Here is a 17,347-nt window from a genome sequence, read left to right on the forward strand (position 1 = left end):
TATGGCCCAAGCCCTCTTGTTCTGAGAGGAGGCCTGTGCCCAGCAGTGGGACGTATATAGGCTGGGATGATGTCAAACTTTACATGATGACTAACAATTTTCGACCAGTCGATATAGACCCATTTTATAAATATTGCGCAACCCGATGGGAATAGGGTTCTTTGAACTCTTCGCCACTGTCATGTACCCGGGTGGAACCTTTGTGCTACTAATGTCATGTTGACATCCCTTAGTTACTTTTGGCAGGAAATCATAGCGAAATTGATTATTAAAAGGTTCCACCCTGGTATTGGAATTTCATGGACCTCTGATTTTTTCCAAATCCATTTGTGAAATTACATTTGGAATAGATATGGGTAATCTCGACTCCGAGAAGGGATCTGATTCACTAAATCCAGCTCCGGTATTAATACCGACTCCGCTTATCGACTCCGACTACTTTATTGACTCCGCCGCGGTTCTTTCTAGCGTTTATAGCCTACTAAAGTACCGATTCGTCCTGTCCTAATGACTCTTTTGAATCTGTGAGTCACTTCTGATGTACTTACGCTGGAGTACCGGCTCCGAGGAGCGGCTCTGACATTAATATCATGCTATCCCTCTTCGAGAGGAAGATAATAAAGACAATAAATGCTATTAGCGTTCGCGGGACGGCACATATCCGATCCGATCCGATGTGATTGAACAAAAGTGAAGTGAGCGGAGTCGCCGATCGCGAGTCGCTCGATCCAATAGGTTGGTTGGAGTTAGTAACTTCTCGGAGTCGATAACATTTGAAAAGAGTCGATAGGGGATTCGGATCTACTTAAGGATCTGACTTTTTTGAATCTTCAGATCCGGATTTACCCATCTCTAATTTGGAATTTACCACGAGCCTTTCGATGAAGGAAGTCATTGTGAGGAAACCTAGACAAAACTGCGAAGGTGTGTGTGAAGTTCTCAATCCGCGCTGGGTCCGCGTGGGAACTATGCTCAAGCCCTCTCATTCTGAGAGGAGGCCTGTGCCCAGCAGTGGGACATATATAGGTCGGTCTGTGGCATCATACTCGTAGCTCCCAAACGGATAGACCGATTTTGTTTCATCTTTTTATTTCTTTCTAAAATTGCTTGGCTTTTTTTAGATGTCATTGCATCAACACAAACTTTGAACAACATCGCACTAACGATATGCTCATGGCTATGCCTATAGTATACATGGGTTGTGTGGGGGTGAAGGGAGGGGGCAGACCGCGGCGCGTGTTTACTGACGATTGGGCCAATTGATAGCGGAGGCTATGGTACACATGGGTTTGGAGAAGCGAGGAAATGCAGATGATTAATTTAAGTTTTTTTTTTGTAATTATGAGTAAGTACATTTCAAGCTTTGGTGCTTTTTACTAGCTTTTATGTAACTTGATATATAAAACCATTGATTTAAATCAGTGATTCTTAACTTTTTTAATATTTTTACCCATATGACCTTCTGGGAAAACTGAATTTACCCCAGCCAACCCCTCCCCCCCTTAAAATTTAAGGCACCGCCCAACTGATGTATATATATGTGATTTGTTGCTCACCATTTTATGATGATGATTGGATAGCCTTTGAAAAACAGACTGCAAAACTTGAGGTCCCAGGTGCGTATATCACTTTCTGTATTCTGTACCTACGTCCCCTTAATGTAACACGAAATAACTTAAAAAAGTGACCTGCGCACGCTTTTTCAGCTACCGTAGTACAATATGACTGTTTCGCTTTTGTAATTGTTTGTTATATTTCTTTTGTTTTATGTTAGTTTTAATGTAAATAATGTTGTATTTATTTTATCTCTTTTGAGTATTTCTGTTTTGTCTCTTTACCGCACGTAATTTTCCGCTTATCCTCTATATAACCAAATGTTTTTCCTAATTAGGTTAGCTGGAAGAGATCCCTTTTTAGGGATAAGCTCGCCTTTGTTCTCCTCTCTGTGTATTTGTATTTGTATTTTTATTTTTATGTGCAATAAAGAGTTTACATACATACATACATACATATAACCTAACTCGTTCCACATGATGTACTAAGCGATATCGTCTCGTCTTCAGTCCTCGGTGAGGGCAGATGTTTGTATGAGAAATACGTAAGTTTACTCAGTCTTGTTGACAAGTTGAAAAGTTAAACTGAATTGTGAATTGCAAAAGTTAATCTCGTGAAAAACTGTCCTGTAAAAACCTTAATCCATGGTCACGCATGCGCTCGCGGCGTGTTGCGCGGCGTGCGAATGTTTGACAACCGGCCGCGCTGCGTCAGCACCCGGTAACGACCCTGTCGCACCAGGCTGGTGTGCACCGCCCAACTGATGTGTATGTGGTTTGTTGTGTTGCTCACCATTGCACGACGATGGTCGGATAGTCGTTTGAAACACTGCGACTCAGCTTGAGGTAGGTAATAAAAAAGTTTATTCGACACACATGATACACACAAAAATTACACGGCCCACCCGGCCCCCCTCTTTATACGCTTATGCCACCGAGTCGTGTTGCTCTTGAAGAAGGGCTACGAATTAGCCCGAAACATGTCGAGCTAAACTTGATCTAAGACGTGAGTTATCCGGCACAATATCATTTCATAATGTAATGTTTGTCATAATTTTTGTTAGTAATAATCTTTTTCCCTCATAAACCGTAAATTCAGAAATTTTTCAAATCGTCTTCCTGTAGAACTCTACAGGTTAGGTTAGGTTTGTTTGTTATAACAATTCTGAACAATTAATTTATTCCAATAAAACAGAATTATGACAAACAATAAGTTCTGATTATGACACACATTACATTATGTCTTTCAACAATTATACGAGCCACAGGCTGTAAAAAAAGTATAATTTTTCCCCGCTCCCGACTTCATCAAAGTTGCTAACGACGGCCAAAGCGTCGCCGCGTCACGCGCAGCCACCGCAAGCAAAAAACCGGCGCGTCTCGTTACTGTTTCGTAAATAATAAGTAAATAAATAAATACGACTGCGGCGCGTGCTTCGCCCAGATTTGAGCAATTAGCACAGCGGAGAAGTACAGCAGGCCTGTTACAATGTGACCGCCTAAATATCGAGAGACAGCACACTTTAGCGACATATTCATTTGATAGGAACTTGTTTAAAAATTTATAGGCTACTAATTTGACCGACCGTACCTAAACATCCAGGAGCCAAGAAATTAAAATTTTTTTTTCGTACATAATAAGTGACCGAGGATCGAACTCGCGACCTCAAGCTTCGTATTCAGGTTCTCTAATCACTGGCCCATCCAGCCGTCAAATGGAAGTAGCCTTCTGTACCCATGTTCCTTGTGCTGCGACTCGCTCCGCCCGACCGTCGTTGGCTGCGTTGTCAAAATTACACTTCAATTGTTTCATCGCTTTTGTTTTATTTGTTACAATAAATCGAGCTTTTGTTCAGTTCAGCTCAGTTCGGTACCGGTAGGTATAGTTGTATATACAGAGTGGCCCATTTATATCGGTCAGTATGGGAAAGTCTGAAGCTATACGACATGCGAAAATTTCTTCTTAGGAACCATGACATCGATTTTAATAACAAGAAAAACTGTATTCATGCATTTAAAAAAAACCTGTACTCAGCTCGGGAATCGAACCCGGTTGTTTTGAAAAAGAAAAACTTCAAACACCTACTAAAGTATGTGAAAACAATGCATTTTATTCATTTTAGACAATGTTTCATGGACACATTTACTTCTTAAGACGTACACAATCGATATCTAAATAGAAATAGTGTAAGTTTTTTTTTTCAATTATTTTTAATTAGTAACAAGAATACGTGATTGACATCAAACATTAACAAACATTATCTACCTATCTTATTGGTCTATAACAACATTTATTGAATATCGTAAAATTTCATTATGACATGATTCTGTGGCAGCCTACAAATTTAACTGTAGATGGCCTAAATAGAGTTGTTTAAGTTAGATTTATGTTAAAATTTCCCTGAAAAGTATGTAATTTCAGTACAATTTAAATTAGGTGCACGGTACGGAGTAGTTATTTAGTTATCGAATTAAATTTATCACTTTTAACTAGCTAGGTTTTAAATTAATCATTTTAATTCAAGATAATGATTGAAGAGGACTATAGTCGTGTAGATAGACCTATATTTAGGCAGGGGGCGTGGCGGAGTGGGCGGGGCATGGAGGGTAAACTAAACACGTTTGTTTCCGAAATAGAACGAAACACACATGTCTCAGGAATCAGTAGAGTCGTCACGTACTGGGTTACCAATACAGTACAATTAACTGTATTAATATCTGCCACAGCGGAGTGTGCAAAAATATCTAACGTCCTATCGGCCCTAGAAATAGAGTCGTATCAGATATTAATGCACTTTGTTGTCTCAGATATTGGTGTTTGTGACTGTACCGTTATTATTATTATATTTAGCCTATAACTGTGTCCCACTGCTGGGCAAAGGCCTCTCCTCTTAAGTGGGGCTGGGCCGGGCATGTCTGCCGGATGCACCCACAAAGATGGGCGCACAAAGCCACATGGTGGGTACCACATGACGGGCACCGACGGCAAGGCAGGCCGAGGCGGAGATGGCGAGATGACCTGGACGCGGAACTGAGTGAGTGGCCAAATATAGCTAGTGTAGTAAAACAGTATTGCAACTCATGTCCACATAATAATGCGGAACACCTATGTGACCAGAGAGCCCAATGGTCTGTACCGTTTGTACCGTCTCCTTAACCTCGTAAGGCCCAACGTCCTAAATTTAGGACATACCTACGTCAAAACAAATGTCAACTTTTACTGATTGGCGTTAGGGTTTCAATTCTAATAATCGTAATTTGACGTGGGTCTTACGAGAATAACATACGGAGCCCGAGCCCAGGGGGCTCCTATGAAATTCGAAAATCGAAGTTTGTATCCTACCGTCCCTCTCACTCTCGTTTTAAATAATATAACCGGCAGCGGGACGGCAAGATACGAAATTAGAATTTTGCACTTCGTAGTAAAGGGCCAGGGCTAAAAGTCAGTCGAATCAGTTAAAACGATAACCTAACCAGAGGCCATATTGCCTAAACGTTTCTGGCGCTCGCGATCGCAATCAAATGACAGATTTCCCATACAAAAACTGTCATTTGATTGCGATCGCCGTAATTGTCATTTCAAAGTGCAAAAACAGCTGAATAAATTTTTATCAAACAAAACTACCTGCAGATGCAGAAAACTGCGTCGAAATCGGTCGATCCATTTGTGAGCTATAATGCCACGTACAGACAGAATAGCCATTGGCGTTAAAGTTAAAATTCCCCTTTTGGCTTCGGGGGTTAAAAGGCTTACTTAGTCTTTTGTTGCCAATAACATTCACATTAGTTCATTCCAATGGGGCCCCATATTGGATGCCCAAGAGCCCTGTAGGTTCTAAAATGACTCTACCAATGGTTGTTAGGGAATATGATAGGTATTCTTAATTTCGTAATGTCAGTTATCATATTATAGATAACATGATCACGAGCAATATATCATACAGCTTGTATTTTTGATACTACCTCAACAGAGCGTAATACATTTTTGAAATATTTTCGAGCAGCAATGTAAAACGTACAATAATTTGATACGAAAGAGAAACGTTCTGTGACAGCTGTCGCGTCAACAAGTGCGACGTTTTGAATAAAATCAAAGCAGTATCACGTAGTGATTACATTGCGTGCTAATTCATTTTGTAAGGAAAATAATAAGTCAAAAATGTACTAAGACATACTAAAATGTGATTATTACGGCCTTCACTAACTACCCTTAAAGTTTAAGGTAGTATCAAAAATACACGCTGTAGGTATACTTAGTATTAGGTAGGTACATATATTCTTCTTTTATGAATCATAAGTATCCAGTAAGTAGGTAAATATCCATTGGAGTTGACAAAACCCGATGCAGTAGGTACCGAGGCAATGAAGTGATAAATACTGAACGTCCATCAATTTACCAAATTGATGGATTAAAGTATATTAATTGTATTTGAAATTACAAACTGAAATATAGATGCACAGAAGAAACAGAAAATAAGACCATCACTGGAATCGAACCCAGGTCCTCGGTAATCCGTACCGCGTGCTATACCGCTACACCACTGATGGTCAACGGTACCGAACGATTTCCCTATGCACCTCATATCTCTCTTGAAATAAAAAATACAAAAAGGTTCCAAAAAAAACCAATCTTATATTAATTGTACCTATGTCAAAACGATCTTTACCCTGCAGTCCACCTATTTTACTAGAAAATCAAAGGATAAACAATCAGCGTATAAAAATGTTAAAGGACTCGTCTTAAAAACATAAATTAATCAAAACGATCAATTTGTCAATTCAAACATAACTACATTGTTCACGCGTCTGCTCCGACGCTACACATTTAATAATTACACCCAAACACCATTCATTAAACCAAACCAGTCACTAAATAAACCTACAAACAACGCGTGAAAAATTACAAAAACTGTTTACTCGCCGTGACGGATCGAGTTAACTTTAACCCTGCACCCTTTAACTCTAACCGAAGGTAAGCTCAAACAGACGAAAACAACTTTATACATACACCAACAAAGCTTGATACTTTCGTTTGTATAAGTTGGTTTGTATACCGGCATTCATGGGCCGAGGAAGGGAGGGATCTCGCGTCTGGGCGTACACCGAAGGCGTGGCTTTAGAACCAGTCTCGTTGCCGTCTTTAGTCGGGAGCGAGCGGCGCGCCATGCCGCACAATGACGCCGCCGCACAGCTTCGCGATCCGGGACCTCCTGCCCGAGGCGTCCTCCCGGTCCCCCTCGCCTTCGGACACGGAGCTCGACGTCACCGGGACAGAGACACCGCCGCCCAGCTCCTCGACGCCCGAGAGAAAAAACGAAAAACCGGCCTACAGCTACAACGCGCTCATCATGATGGCCATCCGCAGTAGCCCCGAGAAACGACTCACGCTTAACGGAATCTACGAATACATAATGAAAAATTTTCCTTATTATAAGGAGAATAAGCAGGGCTGGCAGAATTCTATACGGCACAATTTGAGCTTGAATAAATGCTTCGTTAAAGTGCCCCGGCATTATGATGATCCGGGGAAAGGAAACTATTGGATGTTGGATCCTTCTTCGGATGATGTGTTTATCGGAGGAACGACTGGGAAGCTGCGACGGCGGTCTACAGCCGCGTCTAGGTCTAGATTAGCTGCTTTTAAACGAGGAGCGATGTTGCATCCGATGTTTGGGAACCCCTACGCTTCGTTGGTAGGGCTCTATCCCCCCCTGCTGTCGGTGTATGGTCGGTACGGGCTGCCCAGTCCGCTGTTACGACTACCGCCGCCTCCTCCGAGCCCGTACCATCAGCTGTACAGAAGAATTCAAGGCTTAGTCCCCAGCAGCTCCACTGATGACCCAGACCCTCAGCTAGTGAAGCACAGCTGATAGAAGAGGCCTTGAAGGCATAGCCTGCGCTATCCCGGAAACGGCAATGGACTTGTTTAAAAACTGTGATAGGACGTGTACAGTACGGAGTGTCGCTATTTATTGTTAACGTAAGATTTTATTTAACGAATTTAAATTAGGCTTAATTTAAGTTATATTGGGCGCAATAAATGTTTTAAGCGGACTGCTTATGTGTGTGTTTGATTGGCATGCTCCTGTTGGTTTTGTGATAGTTTTAGGCAGTTATAGGTAGGGTCATTCACAATGAAGCGTGCCGTGGTTCTTATTACAATGAGATAAATGTCTAATTTTGACAAAATCACGCGTCTTCGTGGATGGCACTAGATATAGATCTCCTTGACATTTAGGCCTAAAGCATGTGAGATTTTACTGCAGTTTTAAAGCTGTGCGTCGTATTTATACAAACAAGAATATATAGAGACGTATTAGCGATAAAATAATCTAATAACCTTTTCAAATTAGCGTTACTTTTCATTTTTTGTCTTAGAAAATATTTTGATTGAAATGGCAATAATCACTGGCATAAAACTGTCAGCCGTGTTCGATATTTAATTGTTATTGGATAAATTAATTGTACATGTTAAATTTAAAGATGAACCACTAGGTCACCGTTCATCCACCATTACCTCTCATATTTCGTTTTCTAGAATTTTTTTACCGTACAACGGCAAAACCTACTAGACACTGGCAAAATTGTCCTCCAATGGACAGAGCCATATTTTTCTAAAAAACCAAACCAAATTTAAAGATAATCAGGTATAGCCTCAATCGCTTCTATGAAGCATAAGATTTACAAAAAGTTCTAACCTATCTTGCTAATATTATAAATGAGAAAGTGGGTTTGTTTGTTTTGCTTTCATGCATTGCCATGAAATTTCGCTCACATCATATTAAAAGATCAGAATTAATAATAGGATATAATTTATTTATTTTTATAACACATCAAAATAACTAAACAAACCAAAATTTTACAAAACAAAATTACAAATAAAAAATACCCTGGAGATCGCCCACTTGGGGCATCGTCCCCAGGACGGAGGCCGCATTGCCCCTCTGCACCGCCAAACTTGGGCGCTGGGCAAAGAAGGTACCAGCCCTATGGTCGCCTGAGACGCCGAAGAGCTTGTCCGACACTTCTTTTACAAACTTTTTTGTGTCGGACGACCATGGGCCCAAAGTAGGATACCTTTTATCCATACTATTATAAATGCCAAAGTGTGTGTGTTTGTATCAAAGTCAAAGTCAAAATATCTTTATTCAATTTAGGCTATAACAAGCACTTATGAATGTCAAAAAAAAATCTACCACCGGTTCGGAAAAACCTCTGTTGAGAAGAATCCGGCAAGAAACTCAACGAGGTATATTTTTTTATACAGATTTACAATATTATTAAATGATATGTATACATCACAAGTATTCAACACAACTTTATTTTTATCACAGTATGTTGTGTGTTTGTATGTTTGTCCGTCTTTCACGTCAAAACAGAGAGACGGATCGACGTGATTTTTGGTATAGAGATAGTTTATGGGCCAGAGAGCGACATAGACTACTTTGTATCCCGGTAAAATGCACACTTCCCCAGGGAACAGCGCGCGATAACCGGTTTCCACGCGGGCGAAGCCGCGGGCAATAGATAGTAAAGAAAATAAGTATGAGTTGCTACCGAGGGCGCGCTATAAAGGAATGCTTCGCCGACAAAGTTGCGGGCAGATTTAACATAAATAAATACAATACATAGGTACCTATTAAAATCTAAATAATTAGAGAAATCAATCCTTAACTAGAGATCTAGTGAATAATGTTTTTGCATCGTATTTTGTCGGTTAAGTTCGTACCTATTTATCTTGCTATCTCTATAAGCTTCAGTAAACTAGTTGAGAGAGCAAAATAAACCCAAACTTTTGCGACAAAATACGATGACAAAAATATACAACTGTTAGTACCTACTTGAATTGATATTGTGCCTACGAACAATTACCAACCAATACGGTATTTGACAACTCCTGATTTTGCCATATCTTAATGTTATTATGAAAATATAGATATACAGATAGTGTTTAGCGAAGAGAAAATTTAAATCGGTTGAAAATTGGATTTATAGTGATTTTTTGAAAAATCTATATACCTGTCTCTTTCTCAAACGCTTTTCTCTATGCAGCAAGTATGGCGGTATTGGCGTGTGACGTCACATGCCAGTATGTCTTTCTCTGTCTAATCTTGAATTTCAAACCTTTATAACTTTGTTATTTGTAAAGGTAACTTAAAAATTGTTTTTATATTCGATAACAGGCATTGTGTAGTTTTAATTTATAAGACATATACAAAATAGTCAAATACCGTATTATTTACCAAACAAAATTACCAACGCTTTAGCGTGACGGAGTAACAAACATACACACACACAAACTTTCGCATTTATAATATAAGTAGAATTGACAAAATAGAAAAAAATATGTGTCCAATGTTTTGTGAGAATGTGACCCTCATCAAATTCGTGTTTAAAATAAATATGAAATCTTTTTAAGTCATGTATTTTTGAAGTTTTTATAAAATAGAATTACAGAGAGGCTCATGTACCTACCACAAAAGTTATAAGTACTACATTCCACATGGATAACAGAATGACATATTTAACGCACGACATTTTTTAATATTGGCTAATAACCTATACTTACATATTTACAAACTAGCCGTTACCCGCGACTTCGTCGGCGTACAATTCGGTTTTCACTATCCCGCGGGAAGTATGTAATTTTCCGGGATAAAAAATATCCTATGTCCATTAAGATTGGTTTTTTGGAATCTTTTTGTATTTTTTATTTCAATTCCAAATTTTTTTTTGTTACTTTTACGGTCATCCCGTAAAACCCATATCGAAAATACAAACTGAAATATAGATGCATAGAGAAACCAGAAAAATAAGACCAGTGCTTGGAATCGAACCCAGGTCCTCGGCATTCCGTGCACGCGCTATACCGCTACACCACCACTGGATTTTTTTTCCTATGCATCTATATTTCAGTTTGTATTTTCGATATCCTATGTCCTTCTCGGGGATGCAAACTACATATCTGTATACCTACCAAATTTCATCGAAATCGGTTCAGCGGTTTATGCGTGATGAAGTAACAAACAAAGAAATAAACAAACAGACACAAACTAATGCATTTATTATATTAGTCGCGTCACAGAATAGATAACAGTATGAAGGGTGCCTCTATAGGCTTTATGGGTTTCCTCGTTGCAATGCCTACGTTGCCCGAGAAAAGATGGTTTCGTAATTAGAAATTATTATTTGCTAGAATACAGTTACGCATAAAGATGATAAATACTATCAACATTGTAAGCCAATGCACGGAATTGAAAGGCATATTTAATGCCCATCAGAGTTTCCCGTATACGGCGATAGATGGCGTTATGTGTGGCATTTACAACTTTGTTCACACTGACATTTAGTCCCCTAAAGTATGATTGCAAGACATAAATAGATTAATCCGTTTTTTCTGCTATGTAGCTGTAAGTAGGTGATACAGTTAGGTCTATTTAATCGTTGTGGCACCTTTTCCAATTATGTACCCACATACTTACTATAAAATCGTCTAAATTAGAAATGCTTAATTGCATGGACTTCTGTGCGTTGATCTTTAACATTTATTTTATGACATTACCTCGTTTAGTCGTTAGGATGTCTATGTCTATTGATTGATACATTGTTGTGTAGTTACGACTATTCGGTTGGTCTGAGTACGGATTTCACTTACGTCATGATCTAATAAACTGTCACGGATGAAAGGATTCTTTCATTGAATTTGTAAAGCAACCATTAAAATTACAACTCGTTGTAAATATTGAATCATTAGCCTCGTTGTAACGGCAAGTGCGTCCAAACATTTATTATATTTACGGCTCGGGGGACGCATAAAATCAACGTTTTAGCGTCGCCATGTGTCGCCTGTTTCGTGCTACGACAAAAATTAAACCAGCTCCAAAACGTTGCCAACAAAAACATGTCGTGTAACACGACACCGATATAATCCGAGTAAACCCACCCATCTCTCATCCGACACAAAACATCTTGCGCTAGAAATATTGTGAAAAGCTGCGCTGATCGCAACCCCGAATAAATCAATCGGCCATTTTGTTTTTACGTTCCCGCGCTTTCCTGCGACCACAGACAATTAAGCGGGCGACAGCGCACCATAAACAAGAGGCGCGCTAATCCGCGGCTCACCGTGAGGCGACACACTTGGAGGACGCGGGCACTTCTTGTAAATAATTGTAAATCTACGTCAAAACCCAACGGCAGATACATATGTCGGGATTACACGGGATTAACCCGTTGCGTTGTTTTACGACGCGCATTTGGTTTCTGAACAGACTTCCCGCCAAAACGATCTGTTAATCTCTGTTTAAATATGGCGGCGTGAAATTGGATTTCAGGAAATAGCCCTAAATATGGCTTTGCTAGTTTGTTTTTATACCAAATCGGCCCGGGTTTTTGTGGCCGCAATTATAGGGCATTTCTCCGCTTTTGTGGCGACGAAAATAAATGAGCGATTTTGGAATTTGAATTCAATCCTTTCAACACATTGTGCGGGATAATCTGGAGAAAAAAATAAAGGATTGTCCGGACAGACGGAATGGGGACAATTGGGTATATTTATAGGGCGTCCTATTTGCGAGCTTTTGTCGTATGTTTGCACACATTTAGTTTATTCAATGAATGTTTATTTGCTCACATTGAGCAGCGCAGGATGTTTGTGCACGGCGTAGGACATCAATAGGATTTACGTATGATTATGAATTTTAGTAAAACTACTTTTGGACAAAAAATATAATACGATTTTGGTCCTGCGTCCATTCATACTCTAGCATGAGAAATAAACAGTCGTATGTATGTATCTTTAAGATGACCAAAGGCATAGATAATAAGCTCTTTTTGAAAATGATGACAGTTTTGTGTCACTCAGAAAGCCGATTGTATAAATGATAAAGGAATGATATTATTAAATATCTTACTTGTGATTTGTTCGCAAGAATGTTAATAATTATAACTGAGTATTATTTAAATAAGTTTTCCATTCCTCGTAATTAGACAGTAATAAAGGCATATTATGTTTTTTAAACCAATTGTTAATTTTAACAGAAAAATTACTGTTTCGCAGGTACGTCATTTATCGAAATGCCAAATTTCTTTGAACAAGTTAGCTGAACAGTGAATTATTACTTGGTGTTGTTTTTTTATTTCAAGTTTGTAAACAACATTTCTATTTAACATTTTTTTCTAAAGGTATTTTGGGTGTTATAATCGACCTAAGTGTAGGTACAATTTTTTTCACAGATCTAATATAAAAATAACTGATTGATACGACTGATTGTCACGTTGACTTATGAATGATAGGTAATACTTTTACGTTTGAAGTTGTTCAACTAAAATTTAATCTTAGGGCGGTAAAGGAATTTTTTGGTCGACTATACTTGATCAATAAAGAACAATTGTGTTTGCAATCGTATTACAGTGTGTTACCGGCAGCCGGTGTGTTTTAAGGGAGCTTAAATTAACGTATTTCTGTAACTTAACCATGACATGATATGACATAGTTTATTAATTTAATTAATATCATGGTTATGTTGCAGAAATACGTTACTTTAACCCCCCTTAAAAAAATGTGGCTGCCGGTAACATACTGTATTGAACCACAGAGTGTACTCATACCTACTCAAAACACTTTTACTTCTAAAACGTACTGGCAACTATACCTGAAAGATGGTAAAAAAAAACAAAACCGAAAAAAAAAATCTAAATTTTCGGTCCATTTCTCTCTGGCCAGTACGATAAACTTCTAATTACTCTCATAAAATATCGGATTACCAATTGTTGCACCCAAAATATTTAAGTTCGTAACTTAATACGTATAAGCGATGTAATTGCACTAAACAATGACATATTCTAAGCGCCTGTTTTGTAGTTTGCTCGTGCGTGAAAGCGTCTAGACAACAGTCGAAAAAAAAATTGGTGAGGTTATTTTTACTTGCATTTCTTACGTGTTTTTGTCGCTTTGTAGTATTTTTCATCTATTTTGGCAGTAGTCGTAATAATTACGCCCCAATATGTGGATATGAGACGGGGTTGCACGGTACGTTTCTTGAACATTAAGAAGTAAACCATGTCAATTTTTAGGAAAGAAAGCGAGCGGTAAGAAGGATCCTGCCCGTATTTTTTATTTTTAAAATACGCGCACTTGGCCCCCAAGGCCCCAAGGTTTCAACACCAAACGCCGCAAACATGTAGCTGGTTCCCAGGGCGGCATATTTGCGGCGTTTGAGGCTTTCAGCCGAGGATGTCGCAGCGCCAGCGGTGACGCTGGTGCTTGGAATATGGGACGGTGCCAGGGTATCAACGCAAGTGGCATGCTCCAAGGCACCAGCGACATTCCGTCAGGCCTCTTGCCGTCGTCCCTGGCCAGCACGCTGGGCTCGAGGACTGCCGGAACTCTCGCACTGACAAGGGCCCGACGGATGATGTCGCTAATACTGGCGTGGCGGGAGATCCTACCAGCGCTCCGGACACATGAGAGGCCATGGTGACCCAGTATGTCCACCGTGGCGCCGCAAAATGACTTTCTGCCAAGTTTCTTGCGGCGCATTCTTCTTGGCAATGATGGTCTTTCCGAAAGCGCTGGTAGTTTAAAAAAATGACGTGTAAAAGTGCCCATTGCGGCCTATTTACTGAATAAATCATTTGAATTTGAATTTGAATTTGCATTGACAACGATGTGGCTGATTTATTGATGCCCCCAAACGCCAAACTGGCTCTTCAATCCGTCGCCATGTTTCTCTTTCTACCTTCAATCTATTTAAGCGCCTAATAGAGGCCTCGGGCGACCAGAGGGCTGGCCACTATTTCGCACAGCGTATAAGTATCGCTATACAACGAGGAAATAGTTTTTAACAAAACTTTTTAAAATTGCGAGGTGATGTTTAATTGTTTTTCTAGAAGAAGATGGAAGCTGCTGTCGAGGTGCAATGATTATTAAGAGATTAGAGCCTTTAGATATAGAGGCGTAATAAATTGTATTTGCGAAAGGCTGGATGCATGTGTGTTTGTCACTCTTACACTCTAAAAAAATTGAACGGAGTTGTATGAAATTTACCCATTTTTTTTATTTTTTTTAATTTACCGGTGGATGCAAGTGGCGAGTTGTCGTTCATTGTGGCGTTCTAAGGAGGAGGCCTTTGTCCAGCAGTGGACATCTTCGGGCTGATGATGATGATGATAGTATGAAATTTGGTACACATATAGCAGGATATCTGGAATAACGTACAGTAGCCAGATAAAATTAAAAATATTCGACCCCTAGGAGTAGAGCCACATACACTTATATACGTCCAACTGCACAGGCCTCCTCTCATAATGCCGCTGCTTGGGCTGTAGTTCCCACGTGGGCCCGGTGCGGATTGGGAACTTCACACACACCATTGAATTGCTTTGTAGCTTTGTGCAGGCTTCCTCACGATGTTTTCCTTCACCGTAAAGCTCGTAAAAAGCTTTTTACGACGAGCTCGTCGGTAAAATTCAAATGTAATTTCGCACATGAATTTCGAAAAACTCAGAGGTGTAAGCCGGGGTTTGAACCCACGATCCTCTACTTGAGAGGCTGTAGGTCAAACCACTAGGCCACCATGGCTATGAAATCGATATGGATTTTCACAAGTTTTCAACAGTATTTTTACAGTCATGATTTTAAAAAACATTCCGTTGTCTCCTTTTTTTTGTAGTTGATCAAAAGCACCTTCAGTTTGTATCGATTTGTCGGCAATGTTGGTAACATTACACCATAGACTACAAAGCGCGGTTCCGCGAACCGTTGTGTTTATGACGGCTCAATCGCACGCGCAGGTGCCGCGCCGAGGCTGCGCACACACATGAGACAAGTACGATTCACTTTTAGTAAGAAATACGAGTAATGCTTATATGTATTTGTTAATATGTATTTAAGTATGTATTTATCGCTATAAGTATGTTTATCCGTTGCCTAGTATCCATAGTACAAGCTTTGCTTAGTTTGGGACCAGGTCAATTGGTGTCAGTTGTTTCCATGATATTTATTTATTTCATTTATTTATTTTGTACATATCCGCGTGGCATGGCGCGTGGCATATAATACGAGTATGTTTCACAGGTCACTTCAATACTAAACACATACTAGTAAAGATGGGACTACAGGACAATGAAGTCTGTAGAATATGTGGCGAGGAAGACGAAACAATGGAACACATTATGTGTGAATGTGACGCCCTCGCCAGATCAAGAATGAGACTCTTTGGCGACGGATACCCCGCACCAGGAGACTTTAAGGCACTACCGCTACGTCAAATCATACAATTTATGGACGAGGTGATAAAGGCAATAGAGTAAGTGCTAAGGAGGGGTAATTACACAAAAGATCCCTACGGGTCGAAGTGTATCCGCAAGGACCCCTAAACATAAGATAAGATAAGATACGAGTATGTATGATAAATGAAACAAAGTGAACTTTTTACCGAATTGTTTGTTTTATTGCACGGTGTATGGATCCTGAACGCACCCATGTTAATCAAACCATGGTTGCTTAGGGAACTAACCGGTGGTGTTTTTTTTGACATTCATAAGGGCTTGTTATAGCCTAAATTGAATAAAGATATTTTGACTTTGACTTTGAACTACTTACATAAATGTATCCAATAATGACAGCCCTTGTATAAATAGACTAGGTGGAACAAGGTGCTAAAACCCTAAAAGCGTCATTCAGGAATTGTACTTAAACCAGACAGTGACATTTATTGCGAAGTTACCAAATAATAACTTACCTACGGAAAAATTGGAAAACCCCCGAATTTGTCACTTCAAAGTTAAATCTCAAAAACCGATTTTGATAAAATATGCTAAAAACCATTGCTAGAAATTTTTCTTCCAATTAAATCAAACCGCATTCAAATCGGTCCACCCGTTTAAGAGCTACGGTGCCACAGACACACAGACACATAGCGGTAAAACTTATAACACCCCTCTTTTTGCGGCGGCGGTTAAAAATGTAAATTATCTTCAACCAAACTTGAACGAAACAGGTGGTAGGACCTTGTGCAAGGTCCGCCCGGATTGCTACCACCATCTTGCTCGCTAATCCTGCCGTGAAACAGTAGTGCTTGCACTGTTGTCTGGTGAAATTACTGGCACTTGAGGTATCCTATCTTAGGCCTGTAGGTTGGTAACGCATCTGCAATCCCCCTGCCTGGTGTTGCTATGGGCGGTGGTGATTTCTTACCATCAGGAGACCCACTTGCTCGTTTGCCATCCAGTCGAATAAAAAAAGAAACTTAAAAAATTATAATGCCGCGTTGTAGACACGGTGATCACGCCCTAGCGCAGCCGCGCTTCCCGCCCTTTGATCCGAGTGATGTGCGCCGGCGCAGCGCAGCGCTGAAAGAGTTCAACACCTCCCGGCCACGCCAACAGGTACCCAACACTAGGGGACCGATATTTGAAATCACACACACAACACACAAACATCACGCCTGTATTCCCAAATGGTAGGCAGAGCACACGAAACGTTACCGCTTCGGAGCCACTTTTAGCAATTTTAGGTTTAAAGATTGACAAAAACGGTACAATAGTGACAGGTTGCTAGCCTGTCGCCTACGGTATAAATTGAAAATACAAACTGAAATATAGATGCACAGAAAAACCAGAAAAATAAGACCATCACTGGGAATCGAACCCAGGTCCTCGGTATTCCGTACCGCGTGCTATACCGCTACACCACTGATGGTCAACGGTACCGACACGAATTTCCCCTATGCAGCTCATATCTCAGCTTGTTTGTTTCTTATTTAGCCACTTAAGCAGTGACGCTAGCGACA

The 17,347-nt window shown here is 39.9% G+C and overlaps 1 protein-coding gene across 1 annotated transcript; it reads left to right on the forward strand.

The window, feature by feature from the left end:
- The first annotated feature begins 6,697 nt into the window (after positions 1-6,697).
- LOC141431665 (fork head domain transcription factor slp2-like) lies at positions 6,698-8,015 on the forward strand. Its single transcript, XM_074092847.1, has one exon. The coding sequence runs from the start codon at positions 6,728-6,730 to the stop codon at positions 7,421-7,423; it is 696 nt and encodes a 231-aa protein (XP_073948948.1). The 5' UTR covers positions 6,698-6,727; the 3' UTR covers positions 7,424-8,015.
- The last annotated feature ends 9,332 nt before the right edge of the window (positions 8,016-17,347 follow it).

This window comes from Choristoneura fumiferana, chromosome 10 (genome assembly GCF_025370935.1).
Source record: "Choristoneura fumiferana chromosome 10, NRCan_CFum_1, whole genome shotgun sequence".
Lineage (NCBI taxonomy): Eukaryota > Metazoa > Arthropoda > Insecta > Lepidoptera > Tortricidae > Choristoneura > Choristoneura fumiferana.